This window comes from Aythya ferina (genome assembly GCF_964211825.1).
Source record: "Aythya ferina genome assembly, chromosome: 17".
NCBI lineage: Eukaryota > Metazoa > Chordata > Aves > Anseriformes > Anatidae > Aythya > Aythya ferina.
In genome coordinates, this window is record NC_140316.1 from 2,297,380 (window position 1) to 2,312,519 (window position 15,140).

The following is a 15,140-nucleotide window of genomic DNA, read 5'->3' on the forward strand; positions in this document are numbered from 1 at the left end:
TTTCCCATGATTGTGAAAATGCATTAAGCATACCTGTAGAGACAGTTTTAACTATATTTGAATTGGATTTTAAAAAAAAAAAAAAGTCTGAAAGACTGTGAAAAGAAAATTGGAACCTATCTTTCATTAACTACTAATTAACTGTCTGACTACCCACGTATAAAAAGGAGGGTGCTTACTGTGGATGTTTATTTTCATTTTTATTTTCATTTTATAAGGAATTGCTGTAGGTAGCAAACCTGATTAAGTACTTTTAGCAATTCCCATCTAAAGATAATTAAGTTCTGCCATGAAATGGAAAGAACCAGGCATAAAAAAAATAAGCATTAAGTATGGCAGATATTTTAAATGAATAAACAAATATATTTCCTACACACACATTCTGTTTTCTCACAATTTACATAATGTAAACGACTTTGACAACATCTTTATATTCTGTTTATCCTTAAATACTGTTGAGCTAAGAAAATCTGCATATTGTGTTTTCGCAGCTTCAACCCCCTGACCCACTGGAGAGTTCTGCAGGCTACTGAGCAGTAAAAGTTCCCTCTGTGGGTAAAGAGCCCATGGCAAGCAGTAATCTCTCAGAAGCAATGAACATGCCTCATCTGAGTGTATGTGTTAAGTTTGTTAAATATTTATCCACATCCATATTTGAGTAATAAAAATTACATGCTGAAAGTACTTCAACTATCTTTAAGCGGCAATATCCACACTTCCAGAGTTTGAAAGCTTTTATTTTTAATTTGCAAAAGAGAATCTGTTTTCCTAAGTGTGTTGCTATGCTGACATCAAGTAGAAGCAATACAGAACTGGCTTTGGAGACAAACTGACAATCCAAATCAAACATAAGGAGATATTTTTATTTTTTATGTTGATGCTGCCACTCCTTTTCCACCTGGAATAACAGAGGACAAAGAAAAACAACCTAGTCCTCTATTCCCTGCAGGTAGCTGAAAAATTGTGAATGACCTCATGAGATCAGACCAGTCTTTTATGAAGTTAAGGTTTTAATTAGATAATGTTATCTCTTGTACCTTGAAGTCAGTGTCTCCAGATGCATCACAGTCACCAAAACCTTAAGTTAAAGGCAACTTAAAAACAACAGAAATACACTCTTGAGCCTTGGTGCTGTGTAGGCACCCTGGCTACAGAAGTGTGGGGGCCCTCTCCACTTAGGGACACTTAGTTCTAAGTCATAAAATTTCCTAGTTCTGTTGCAAAGTATCTGAAATAGAGGTTGTGACTCTCTGGAAACAATCATCACAATTGAATCAGTCTTGATACTTAGAAAAAGGCACTTTTTTTTTTTTTTTTCCTATTTGATTGCTAGTGTGCTGAAGAACACAGCTCAATGTGAGGATGATTGCTCATGTGTTTTGAATTGTTGATGCTTAATTGGCTTATGCCCAGTCATTCCTTCCAACAGCTTCCATGCAGTGCACATTTAAGCCTATTTGTGTCTATTTTTGTCTATATTTGGCACATCTCTGAGCAGAGCAAGAAGTTTTACCCTTATCTGTGTAGACAAACACAACCCTCTGAAACAACTTTGGAGTTTTATTTCTTGTTTTATTGCTCCACCTTCTGGCTAACTTAAACTCACGTTTCAAGCAAGAACCGCGATGAGGGAATAATTTTTAGGGGAAAGTTCCCTCAGGAAAGTTATAAAAAAAAAAAAACAACCAAAAGCCTGCTCTGGCTGACAAACGAGCCTCCAGAGCAGGAAGACCTCTCAGCGGGCGCAGGGCCCGGCCCAGTTCACTCAGCCTCCCAGGGCTGTCGGGGTCCCTCGCCCTGTGGGAAGCAGCATGTCGGCGCGGCCAGACAGAACTTTTATTTATCTACTTTTATTTATCCACTTTTATTATTTATCAGCGGGGCAGCGGGGCGGGGCAAGCCCCTGTGAAGGCGGAAGCGGGAAAACCCGGCCAGCTTCGGCTGCGTCCGCTAGGGCCAGCCGAATACTTTGGGCCTCTTCGGCAGCGCTCGAGCCTCGGCAGCCAATCAGGGAAGGCCGCGCGTTCCCGCCTGGCGCCGCCAGCGCGTGCTGCGTGAGGCGAGGCGCTGGGTGTGGCCTGAGGGGAGGCTGCGGCGGTAAAGCCTGGGTGGGGTGGGTCTATGTTTGGGGGAGCGGCTGTGGTTGGACTCCGGTAGCGGCCTGAGGCTGGTGGAGGTGTCGGGATCGAGCCCAGAGAGAGGGCAGGTTGTTGTGGGAGGGGTCGGGGGGTGGTTTGGGGTATTAGGGGGAGCTGTGCGAGCAGAGGGGTGGGCGTGTGGTTGGCAGGGGGTGTGAGGTGCTCCGGGGGTAGAGCGGGGAATGGGTCTGAACCCAGTTGCAGATGTAACTTGGTGTCATGGGCCCTGACTTTGGCTTGACTGAGGTGTATTTGCCTGTGCTCGCCAGTTGTCTTTCTGCGCAGTTTGAGAGCACCTGGTGGGCTGTGCCATTAGGCCTGCGCTGAGGAGCCATTACTTACTCACACTGGCTGTTGTGGCTGTATTAATGTGGAGAGACAAAGGCTGGGGGGGGCTGTAAATAAGGGTGCATCTTACTGAGTCAATTTAAATTAAACAAGGGCAAATGTGATAGTGCTGTTCATAATATGTGTTGGGTGGGGGAAGTGGGAGATCGAACGCTAATGCTGTACATGCCTTGTCTTAGAAGGGAAAATGACAGGAAGAGCTAGAGCCAGAGCCAGAGGGAGGCCTCCAGGACAGGAAACTGCTGTTCCTTCTGTAGGAGCTGTTGTAAGTTGGTTCTTTTTAGTTCACACAGCTATGCTCTGAAAAGACTTAGTTAATATTAGATCTATACATGTACATTGAATGATATATGTATGTATATCTTGTGTCAGATGTATTTAATCAAAAGCAGTTAATAAAATTAAACAATTCTGTGTGATTTTAAATAAGTGCTCTATTGTAATATAGTTGTCTGAATAGAATGAGTAGAAATAGGAGGTAGCTTATAAGCCTGTTTCTGAAACAGGAAAATGTGTCTTGTAGCGTTGATGGCCCTCTTGAACTGGGAATAGGGTTTATAAACCTGAGATGTGATTACTTCAAACTTGTGCTTCATGACTTGAGTAGAATTTATAGCAGAAGTCAGGAGGTGATGTCAGTATCTTCTTGTGGAGGAGGAAAGAAAAGAAACCATGACTATAGGTGAAGTTGGACAACAAATGCTGATGCAGTCCAAGTGGAGAAAAAAATGATTTTAGTTCTTTTTCTCCCTATGTAAACTGACACTGTTCTGTTGTATAGGCCGAGCATATCTTCCTCTGCAAAGGTCAGTTCCAGAAGTGTTTCTAAAGCCACTTTTGTACGAGGCTGCAGAATGAAGAAAAGAGTTTCATACAAGTTTGGAAAATGAGGGCTTTGGCGTGCACTTGTGTCTCAAGTGAGAACACGATCTGCCCTAATTGTAGGGGAAAACAGTAGCAAGTAGCCATGTGTTGTAGAAATGCGCCATGCTATTTGACTTTTACACTGGACTGATACAGAGGTATCATAATATCACCAAGTTGTTACTGCTAGTGATTTATTTATTTTTTTTTTTCAAAAAAGGTTAGTGAGGTTTAAGGTCAGAGGCCTACCTTTCCTTACTGATTTTCTGACAAATTTGTGGTTGTTCTTGCTGCAAAGGTAGGAAAAGGGAGGTGGGGGAGTGGGGGGAGGGGGGCAACGGGATGAGTAGGAAGGAGTACAGGGAAAGAGGACAGTGAGCACAAATTGCAATGAGTTGTTTTGAGTGGACATAAAGACCGTAAGGTGGAGAATATAAGAACATGGAGGCCTGCCTACTTACTGATGTTGTGGAGTGCTGTGTTCTGCATCAGAATGTGCATGTGGGAATCGTGAGACAGGTGCCAAGTGCTCTGAGGGTGAAGGGGTAGAGGAATTCCAGGAGTTGGGTGCTGGCAGGGTGTGTGGCAGTGGTTTGAGGGGTCCTATAATTGCTGTGTTGTGGGACAGAGCTGCTCAGGTTTCGTAGTTTTATTTATAGAGTGAATCTGTCTTTCTTCTCTGGAAACCTGGATTTGTTTTGGAGGAAAAAAGCTCTTATCTATTCCAGGTTATTCTGAGGAATTCTTCCAGATGTGACACTCTTTAATGTTACTTAATCATTGAACACTAAAGCTGCAAGAGCTGTTTTATAAAAATAAGTACTGCAGATAAATGAACATAACTTCCAGAAGAAAAAAAATAATAATAATAAAAAAATATATATATATATGTCACAAGTTGTCACCCATTGTTTTAGTATTTGAAGTACAAAGTAATATCTCTGCTACGTTTAATTCCTTTTTTCCTATATTAAGTATGTAGCTGTTAAACTTGGGTATTTGGGTATTTGAACTTGATTAGTGGCTGTGTTTTGCTGTACTCCAAGAAGCATGCTGTTTCTTTAGTTGTGATAGGAAAAGTTGTTCTCAACTATTGCAGGCTCAACGGTCTTTTTCAAGTCATCCATCTGGTCATCGGCAACCACAACAGCCAAGCCTTCCGCCAACACTGTCAGAAGAATTCAGTGGCCGTGGGCGACAGAGAGTCCCTCAGACTGTTCCAAAGCCACTAGGTCAGAAAGAGGAAAAAATGTTCATTTCCCACAAGAGCAAGTGATTTGAAGAGAGTTAATGTATTCTTTATACAACTTTTCTCATTCTTCTTTTCAAAATTAGATTCTTACTAAGATTTGGAAAAGTTTACAGTGTTTACCTTGCGTTGATAGTATTGTCACTCTAGTACGCAGCATAACAGAACCTGGACTTTTGAAAGCTACTTTAAGTGTGCTAGAAATTAAACAGGTTACCAGCTCATTTATCAAACTAGTAAATAAATAAATAAAATTAGAAGGCTGTTGGCACAATCAACTGCATGACTACCATTAGTACTTTTTTTCTGCTATGTCATTCTTTTTCTTGAATGTTAGTAATGAAATGAAACTCTCATATCAGTGTGTCACAATGTACTCCTTCATATTTCAGTGTCATTTCGACTTGAAACAAGTGCTATTTCCCCTGCATTTGCAGAAGAGATTGACTTAGTTTATTAGTCCATCCTTCTTCATCTGGTTAATGAGCTGTTCTGTTTGCATGCTGGTTAAATGTAAATCTTAGTAAGATAGTATGTATTACTTTTCATTTTTTTTCTCAATTTTCAAACCAATAGGATTACAGATTTCAGCTGGATTTCAGGAGTTGTCTTTAGCAGATAGGGGTGGACGTCGTCGGGATTTCCACGACCTAGGGGTGAATACTCGGCAAGCCATAGAACATGTTCGAGAATCAAAAACTGGTATGTTCAGATTAGATTATGGACAACTGTAAGCAAGTTGAAATGAAAAGTAGTTCTTAAAGGTCAACCTAGTATTGCCAATTGCTTTGCATGTTGTAGGTTTTTTTGTTTTTGTCTGAGGTGTATTTTGAATAGGAAAAGTGGATAATCAAAATAAAATGGATAATCCATAATTGACTGCAGTGCACATTTTGTATTAATTTGTGTTTTTAAGTCTAAAGGAAATTTGAAATGAAACTTGAAAAACTAGCAAAAATACTTTAACTGACCTGCAGCTAGTTCTCACTGCATGTTTTTTACTTTTAAATCTTGAAATACCGAAAGATATGTCATTTTAGCCTGTGGGAATGGGAAAGTGGATATCTATATTGATTGATACTTGTGTTGTTTTTTTGCTACACGTTTATTGTTCACGTAAAGAAAGTAATTTGTCCATTTGTGTTTTGGTAGCGATTCATCTCTGTTGCAGATGGTGCTTACCCTTTAGGAGACAGGTTACTGATATAAATGTTTACCTCAATTGATGTGGGAGTTTTCCTGATGGATGAAGGAATTATAAAAAGCTCTGGTGACTGTGATAACACTGTGCATATGTGACAATTTTCTATAACTTTCATTGTACAAAACAATTGCAGAATGCAACAGATATCTAATCTCTGTATGACAGTATTTTAAAACTTCTCAGCGTTGTTAAAGTGTTATAAACTGTTAAACTTTTGTAACCACTAGGATGTTTGCCTCTCATTTTAGGTTCTTCAGGTATTATGATAAAATTAATTGCGAATTATTTTCGACTGACATCTCGACCCCAATGGGCTTTGTATCAGTACCATATTGGCTATAATCCTGAGATGGAAGCTCGCCGTCTTCGATCAGCTTTGCTCTTTCAGCATGAAGAGCTGATTGGAAAGACACATGCATTTGATGGATCAATATTATTCTTGCCAAAAAAACTAGGGAATAAGGTGTGATATGAGAATTCTATAATATTCTTATTTTGACTTATATTTTATGGTGCTTCTTAATTCTTACTAGTCTGGCTGAATGTAGAGAATTGATGTCCAATGAGTAACATTTAGTTGGATTGAATTTAGTAGTGTAAGCTCATTTGCCTGCACAGAGAAATCTGGTAATAAACTTCTGATTCTAATTCTCAGGCTCTGCAAACTTGAATAATCCTCTGCACAGAAGCAGATAGTGCAGATAGTTTTCTTTCTGCATGGATCAGTAGATGTTTACCATATGCATTTTTAATGTTTTTTTTTCCTCTCCAATATCTGAATTAGTAAGCAAATGTGAAGTTAATTTCCACAACTTGAATCTGTGTTTAGCCCATGATGGTAATTCTGTAAGTGATCTCCCTGTCTTCATCTTGACCCATGAGCTTTCTTGCTCTTGTTCATCCTGGTTTTTTCCCCACTGTCCTACTGGGATGGGAGGCAAGGGGGTGTGAGCAAGCAGTAAGGTGGAGTTCGTCTGCTAGCCGGCAGTCAGCCAACCACAGCCGCCCCCTTTGCCCATACTGCGTCCTTGCTAACAATCTGCCCCAAATCGTCTGCTTGTACAACCTGCTTTCGGGATAGCCTCTGTTCTGTGCGTAGTGTTTCACATAAGCAAGCAAAGCATTCTCGATCGCAGTTTACAGTCATAGTAGGAAATCAAATTCCTGTTTCAGCTAATTTTTGAGATTATTATGTAGAATTTTAATATGCTACTACACTTGATATTAATGGAGCGAAGTCCAGCTATAGCCCTGTTTGCCTTCGGTTTTGGTAATCTAATTTGGCTTTTTCAGGTTACTGAAGTCTTTAGTAAGACGCGAAATGGAGAAGATGTGAAGATCACAATCACACTGACTAATGAATTGCCGCCTAGTTCACCTACATGTCTGCAGTTTTATAACATCATTTTTAGAAGGTTTGCTTACCAGGTTACGTCTTTATAAGAAGTCATTTGAGAAATATCTGACTTAAGTGTTTCCTTTCTAAGGAACAGACTACAAATCAATATGACAAATGTAAATTTTCAAGCCTTTGTAGCTACTGTTACTATGTGGCCGACCACATCTGGTAACACTTTAGCATGCAGTTACATACATGCTTCTGGTACATGTTAGTATAAAGCTAGTTTATGCCTTTTTTCTGAGCAAGCAGAGACATGCTGCAGTGTTCATTGTTGTAGGCAGTTAGCCTGTCTCTGCCCTCTTCTGTCTGTGGATTTGCCTCTTAAAGAACAGTGTAATTCAAGACTTTTAACTGAAAAAGTTATTTTTTTCCTTCCACTACAGTCTTTCTACTTGAACTTGCTACCTGGTTTCACCCAAAATGTAGCTTGTTTTGACTGTTACCTTCAGCTGGGTGATAAGGTTATATGGTAACTTCTTCTCAACTTCTGAAGTTGTCATTTAATAAACTAAATTTCTAAATTTAATTTAATCAAAAGTTCACATTTGTGACCTTCATGTAGTCAAATGAACAAACTATACAGCTGTACAGAGGGATGGGACCACGGATAGTTGATAAACTGAATAATAATGGTGAATGACATCCTTATTTCAACTTGCAGGCTTTTGAAGATGATGAATTTGCAGCAGATTGGACGTAACTATTACAACCCCAACGACCCAGTCAGCATCCCTAATCACAGGTTTGGCAAAATGAAAAGCCAAGGGGTGGGGAGAAAGAGGAGGATTTTTCAGTATTGCTCCAGTGGTTTATCTTGTAATAAAGACTCAAAGACTTGACTTAAAACCCGTTATTCCTATAGAGCATGAGGCCTCCTTCTCATAACTTCCTGCTGTGTGCAATGTCTGATGACTCTTTACCAATGCATTTTCTGCTTTTACATTTAACTGGGATGTCAGAAACCTTGCATAAGTATCTGTGAAGCTGAGATCATTGAATAGTTCAATTCTAAAGTTCAGGAGTTTCCAGCTTTCATTCTGAAGGCATTTAACCTGCCAAGTAAATTTTTATTTGGCCATGCTCCCCTGCATGGTAGCTTTTGAACTCCCTGTACTGGGTCTGGCTGGGATGTTAACTTTCCCTGCAGCAGCCCATATAGTGTTGTACTCTGCACTTGTAGCTGGAACAGCAGTGTTATCACACCAGTGTTGTGTCTGCTGCTGAGCAGTGCTGGCGCAGCATCAGGCCTCTCTCTAACCCTCCTAGGGGGTGGGCAAAAAGTGAGAAGAGAAACATCACTAGGGCAGCTGACCTAAACCAACCAAAGGGATATTCCATACCATGTGATGTCACACTCAGCAATAAAAGGTGGAAACAGGAAGAAGAGGGGAGGGGTGGGCTCTCATGAAAACATCGGTCCTCCTCCTGAACACTGCCTACATGCGTTGAGGCCCTGCTTCAAGGACGTGGTCAATCACTGCTCATTTGTGGGAAGTAGAGAGTAATTTCTTTCCTTTGCACTCCCACATAGCCTTCATTTGTTTTGTTTTCCTTCCTTTTTTTAATTTTCCCTTTCCCTTTTTATTTCCCTTTAGTTAAATTGTTCAGTTCATAATAATCTTTAATTATTATTATTTCTCTTAAATTAAATTATCCTTATCTCAACCCGTGAGTTGTTCTTTGCTTTACTTCTCCCCCTCCTCATCTAAAGAGGGGGAGTGAGATAGCGGTTGTGGTGTTTAGCTGCCCAGCACGGTAAAACCACCACACTCCCTTGTTGGAGGCTGTTGTGTGTTGTCACTATCCCCCGCCAGGATCCCCTAGAATGTGCCTGATGCTTCTGGCCAGCCCCAGGTTTACTGTACATGTGGGTAAGCTTGAGTTTGAGTTGCTACCTCTTTTAGGGCTGTGGTGTGTACCTTACAGTTAGTCTAGCATACGTAACCTGCTTGATGGAAGAAACTGGACAGTTTTCTAATAAGTAAATTATTGGTGGTCTTTAACACAGTTTTTGAATACATTTATGCTTTCTATTTAAGATATTTAAGACCAATAATATGAAATGGATTTCATAACTTTTGAAGTGCCCTTTTTTTTGGTTCAGTCATACTACTGTATCATTAAATTAGTCGATTTAAGACTCAAAAAAAACAAACTTTAAAAAAAAGATGCACTTAAAATGTTTTTAGTTTTATTAACTTTGGGGATCTTGTTTATATTTTAATGATGTTTTTGTTGTGTCATGGCTATTTCCAAGTGTCTGAGAAAGTGAACAGAACAGAGATGCTTCAAAGTATATTAAGATCCTGTATGTTCTCTTTTGTCAGGTTGATGGTTTGGCCAGGCTTCACAAGTTCTATTCTCCAGTACGAAGAAAGCATTATGTTATGTGCAGATGTGAGCCATAAGATTCTTCGCAGTGAAACAGTGTTGGATTTTATGTATAGTCTCTATTACCAGGTTGAAGAGCAAAGATTTAGAGATGCCTGCGCTAAAGAACTGATAGGTCTAATTATTCTTACAAAGTAAGTCTCTTTGGACTCTTCTCAGAGATTTGTTCTATTTTTGGGGGGTGTTCCATGTCCTGGAGTATACAATGAACTATCAACCTGAAAATGTTATCACTGTCTAGTTAGCAAATTAGTTGAGGTAACAGCATTTAGAAAAGTGGGAAATGCGTCTTGGATTAGGTCTGTTTTCATGTTGTGTTACTGCCATGTAGCTTTTAGTAGGATTGATACCTGTTATAACTGGAAACCTGAAGTTACTGTTGTTGATAGGAGTGAAACTTCCAACTTAAATGAGTATGGCCATCAACTTTTTTTCCTCACAGTTCTGTTTCATTTGTATTTAAGATTAAGAAAAATAAAATGGTGAACTTGTTTATTCAGGTACAATAACAGAACATACAGAGTTGATGACATTGACTGGGATGCCAATCCACAGTGTACTTTTAGACGAGCAGATGGCTCTGAGATCAGCTACATAGACTACTACAAAAGGGTATGGAAACTTACCTGTCATTCTATGTATTATGCTTGAACTTGAAACTTCAGAGCATCTTCAGAGGTTTTACCTACAATGCATGGAATAGTCATTCCTAGTTGGCTTAAGCAGAATTTTATTTTAATAGATACTGTGTAATCTGAAAGAAGTAACTACAGTAGGCAGCTTGCATTAGGTAGGAGTGGCCCATCTTAAGAAGTGGGAAACTGGGCAGAAATGCCAGGAGAATGGTATGGATGATCAAGGAGCTTTTGTAAAGCTCAAAGGCGAAAAGGAAATATGCAGAGACTGGAAGCAGGGACAAGTAACCTGGGAGGAATACCGCAACAGTATCCCAGCATACAAGGATGAGGTTAGGAAGGCCAAAACCCAAGTGGAGTTGAATGTGGTAAGGGATGTAAAAGACAAAGGATCTAAGTACATAGGTATTTATCGTACGGTATTTTATTCATCTATAAGACAGAAGGAAGATCAGGGAAAATATGAGCCCATTGCTGTGAATGAGTTGGGCCCTGGTGATACAGGGTACGGAAAGGGCTGAGGTACTGAATGCTGCCTTTGCCTCAGTCTTTGCTAGCAAGACTGGCCTGTCAGGGGTGTCAGGTCCCAGAGACTGTCTTTTGGAAAGCCGAACACTGGAATTGTGGAATCCTACACAGAAGTTTCTGCTGTAAAACTGGATGGAACCAAGTTTAAATTTAGCTTCTAGTTCATTATCTATTCTAGTTCAGGTTGGAGTTCATAACTCTTGTGACTTCATGCCTATGCTGTGATCCCACTTCTTTGTTTGTTTTTAAATGCTATTCTTTGCATGTTTTCTCTTTAAGAATAAGAAGGGGTTAAAGTATGAAGTATGGTTGGCTGTCAGCTTTTTTTCTTTCTAAATTAAATTAGTGACCACTAGACAGACCAGCTCTTGCCAGATATGAAGAAAGGCTGGGGGGTGGCTGGGTGGGGATGAATTGCAGACTTACATGGAATCCTGTTTGATTCTTGTAGTGTATTTAATTAAATTGCTACACAGGGCAGGAACCTTGTCCATTAGTGATCTGAAATGAGCATCCTAATCTCTGGTTAGGTACTTCGGGTGGTACTGCCTCAAGCAAGGCAGAAGGATTATTTGTCTGTTATCTCTTACAAGTCAGTATCTTGGTGATACCAGCAGAGAGAACAGTGCTTCTGTGTTTGGCCTTTTCTGACAAAAAGAGCTCTCATTAAGTGAATGCACCAATCAAAAACCAAAAGTTTTTTTTAATAAAAAATACTTTCTGAAGTGAGCATTAAGAAAATCGTGTGTTTGTTATGAATATGCCAGAAGGCTGTGCTGCCATTCAGAGAGACCTGGAAAGGCTGGAGAGATGGGTAGGAAGAAACCAAATGAGGTTTAATAAGAGCAAGTGTAGAGTCCTGCACCTGGGAAGGAACAACCACAGGTACCAGTACAGGCTGGGGGATGACCTGCTGGAGAGGAGCTCTGAGGAGAAGGACCTGGGGGTCCTGGTGGCGACAGGTTGACCATGAGCCAGCTGTGTGCCCTTGTGTCCAAGAGGGCCAATGGGATCCTGGCGTGCATTAAAAGGAGCGCGGCCAGCAGGTCAAGGGAGGTGATCCTCCCCCTCTACTCTGCCCTGGTCAGGCCTCACCTGGAGTACTGTGTCCTGTTCTGGGTTCCCCGGTACAAAAAAGACAGGGATCTCCTGGAAAGAGTCCAGCGGAGGGCCACAAAGAAGATACGGGGCCTGGAGCATCTTCCCTATGAGGAAAGGCTGAGAGACCTGGGTCTGTTCAGCCTGGAGAAAAGACTGAGAGGGGATCTCATCAATGTGTATAAATATCTGAGGTGTGGGAGACAGAGGGATTTGGCCAACCTCTTTTCAGTGGTTTGCTGGGACAGGACAAGGAGTAATGGTCCCAAGATAGAGCACAGGCAGTTCCGCACCAACATGTGAAAGAATTTCTTTGCAGTGAGGGTGACGAAGCACTGGGACAGGCTGCCCAGGGAGGTTGTGGAGTATTCTTCTCTGGAGATATTTAAGGTCCATCTGGATGCCTACCTGGGTAGCCTGTTCTAAGGAACCTGCTTTGGCAGGGGGGTTGGACCCAATGATCTTTCAAGGTCCCTTCAATTCTGTGATAAACTAACATGCAATATGTATTTCTAATACAGCAATATAATCAAGAAATTACTGACTTGAACCAGCCTGTCTTGATCAGTCAGTCTCGGAGGAAGAGAGGAAGCATGATATTAGGACCTGTGGTTCTAATTCCAGAGCTGTGCTACCTAACAGGTACAGTAGCAATAGTTGCTTCACATTAAAGCATCTGTCAAATCATACCTCCTGCTGAAAGTGATGTTTTGACAGCAAACTCTTGCCAAGTTAACTACAAATTATTTGCTTGCATAAAAGTGAGTTCATAAACAAGCATGAAGCTCAGAGTTCAGATATTTAAATGAGACTGAAAAGTTTGAAGGGTTTTGCTGTTGCATAGTCTCTGCCTAGGAAGTTGAATGTTGCCACACTGATAACTTAAAAAGTTTTTGACAGTATAACTTCTGTTTGAAAAAGGGAAATTATCTATAGATAATTTTGTGATTTGCGTAAGAATGTGTTTTTCTCTGAGATACTTAGTTTGCATTTAGCAGTACCTGGCCATCTCAGTTGGATAACTGAGCAAAGCAAACTATCTCAGTTAAACAACTGGTTTGGTTTGCTTTGGAAATCTAAATAAAGAGCTGTGCATCTTAAATTTGGTGTCCCCTAATGCAAAAATATAAAAATGTCTTCCTTGACATCTGTGCAGATGGAAATGTGTGTTCAATCAGAACCTTAGAACTCTGATTACCACTGATGCCACTGTATAGCTGCAGCACATGCACAGCTGATCTGCATGACTGGCAAGAAATACTCAATACCAGTGATTTTGTGATCCTGAGCAGTGAGCAAATTGCCTCTGCTGGAATTCTCTTTTTAAAAGTATGCCCAAGTCTGCTCTTAGTGGTGACCTAATGAGTATGTGCATAGGATTTCAGCTGTTTACATTTTCTTGATGCACATCCTGTCTCATGTTCTTGTGAACTATACTTTGGCTGACTGCAAATTTACTTTTGCAGTTTTATAAGGTACCCGTGCAGTTGCACTGGCCTCCTTCTGGGTGTGAAATTGCTGAGCTATGTCTTAAAACTGTTTGCTTGCTAAAAAAGCATAATGCCCCTCCTAGGATCTCTGATGTGGTCTGTGTAGTTCAAATTTCAGGAGGAGTAATGGAAATGTGGGATTGTTATACAAGTAATAGAGCTGATTGGTGAACAAAACTTGAATCTTGTTACAGATGCCTACTGGTAATACTTGGAACATATCTGGGATAGTCCGAAACTTATTTTCTGATAGGAAGACTGACCAAACGGTCATCCATTATAGATAGTCTGCCATGGTGGTTGTTTTTCTGTCTTTTGTATAGACTGTTCAGACCTCAGTAAAGGCCTCAAACCTGTTGGAAATGGCAGGACTTGTTTTTGGCTGTTTTCCTGGGCTACCGCAGATGGGAGGGATTTTCTGTGTGGAGGTCAGGTGACTGGTGTGCATACCTCACTTGGAGCTCAAGAATTGTGTGCTAATTCCTCCAGTTCTAGAGGGGTACTTAGAGCGGCTAGAAAGCTGTTTGGTTTCAAGTTCCAGATAAAAGTGCAGTCTTTCAACTTGGAGATTCGTTGCTAGCTACAGCTTCCTAGTCAGCTATTCTAAACTCAGGCACCTTCATTGTCTTTAAGTAACTCCTAAACTTGTACCAAGTACTAAAAGCCATGTCTGTGTTCACCATAGAATTCAGCATGTTCTTTTAACCATGGGTCAAAAGTAACAAATGTACGTATCTTGTATGAAGACCTGGGAGATTACTGAGCATCAAGATACGAAGTTTTAATGAAACAGATAAAGCTTAAAGACAAGCTTGCATGGATCGTAAGAAGACATTGTATCACAATATTAGGAACATCTTATTTTGAAAGTGTGTGTTGGTGTTTGTTTTTTTTTTTTTTTTTTTTTAGCTGACGGTCTGTATAATCAGCCAGGCATGAATATTAAACTTCAGAGTGCAAAGCTGACCTCAGTGTTCAGTGTTGTTTAGCAACTTGGGAATTTTATCTTGTGTACTCTTTTTTTTTTTTTCCCTAATGAATTGAATGACTGACTATATTAATAATGTTATGTGCTGGTAGTCTTCACTACATGGGAGGATGAATTCAAAGCTTTGGGGATCTGATAGAAATTACGTTAATGCTAGCATGAGTCTACTTAAACATAGGTATTTTCCATCTGGTTAGTAAAAAAAAAAAAACTTCCTTTTGGTTCTTTGCTATGAAGAAAACCAAATGGGGGCAATAAGAAAACTAGAAAACACAATTTTATTTTAAAAATAAGAAAAGGCTGAGGAGCTTGCATGTTACAAATACAGTGAAAACTTCCACTAAACCCAAACCGTGAACAGAAAATATGCGCTCAGTGAAGAGCAAAACATCTGTACTGTGCTGTCATCGGCAGAGGTATCAGTTGTTACCCAACATGGGATGTATTCTTACAACTTGTAGACTACTATTAAACTGCCTCTAAAATAGCACTGACTATTGCATATAGATAATTACTGTCTCGTGTTTACAGACTGTGTTACACTCTTCAATTGCTGCAGCTTGAAAGTGAACTGCAGAGAACAAGACTTGTTGGTTTATGTAGGTTTTAGAGTTTACTCTTCTTTGTCTTTAGTCTAATTTGTACTTGGAAAACAATTTTGCTGTTACCAGGATTGACTGAGAAGATGCGGAATGATTTTAACATGATGAAAGACTTGGCCATTCATACACGACTGCCACCTGAGCGAAGGCAATGTGAAATCGGAAGACTTATTGACTACATCCAAAAGTATGCTACCTGGGTA

General features: G+C 40.3%; 1 protein-coding gene across 4 annotated transcripts in view; it reads left to right on the top strand.

Annotated features, from left to right (window-relative positions):
• Positions 1–15,140, top strand: part of PIWIL1 (piwi like RNA-mediated gene silencing 1) — a 39,391-nt gene that overhangs the window by 15,239 nt on the left and 9,012 nt on the right. Inside the window, exons 3-13 of one of the 4 annotated variants that reach the window (XM_084491660.1) lie at positions 492–614; positions 2,666–2,751; positions 4,450–4,582; positions 5,176–5,301; positions 6,052–6,266; positions 7,097–7,218; positions 7,867–7,947; positions 9,533–9,730; positions 10,097–10,208; positions 12,379–12,499; positions 15,007–15,124. In XM_084491660.1, coding sequence (XP_084347786.1) covers positions 2,674–2,751; positions 4,450–4,582; positions 5,176–5,301; positions 6,052–6,266; positions 7,097–7,218; positions 7,867–7,947; positions 9,533–9,730; positions 10,097–10,208; positions 12,379–12,499; positions 15,007–15,124 — 1,304 coding nt within the window. In that variant the 5' untranslated portion in view covers positions 492–614; positions 2,666–2,673. Of the gene's footprint in view, positions 1–491; positions 615–2,033; positions 2,207–2,665; positions 2,752–4,449; positions 4,583–5,175; positions 5,302–6,051; positions 6,267–7,096; positions 7,219–7,866; positions 7,948–9,532; positions 9,731–10,096; positions 10,209–12,378; positions 12,500–15,006; positions 15,125–15,140 lie in introns of those variants that run through there. The other 3 variants (XM_084491661.1, XM_084491659.1, XM_084491662.1) reach the window with 3 other exon arrangements.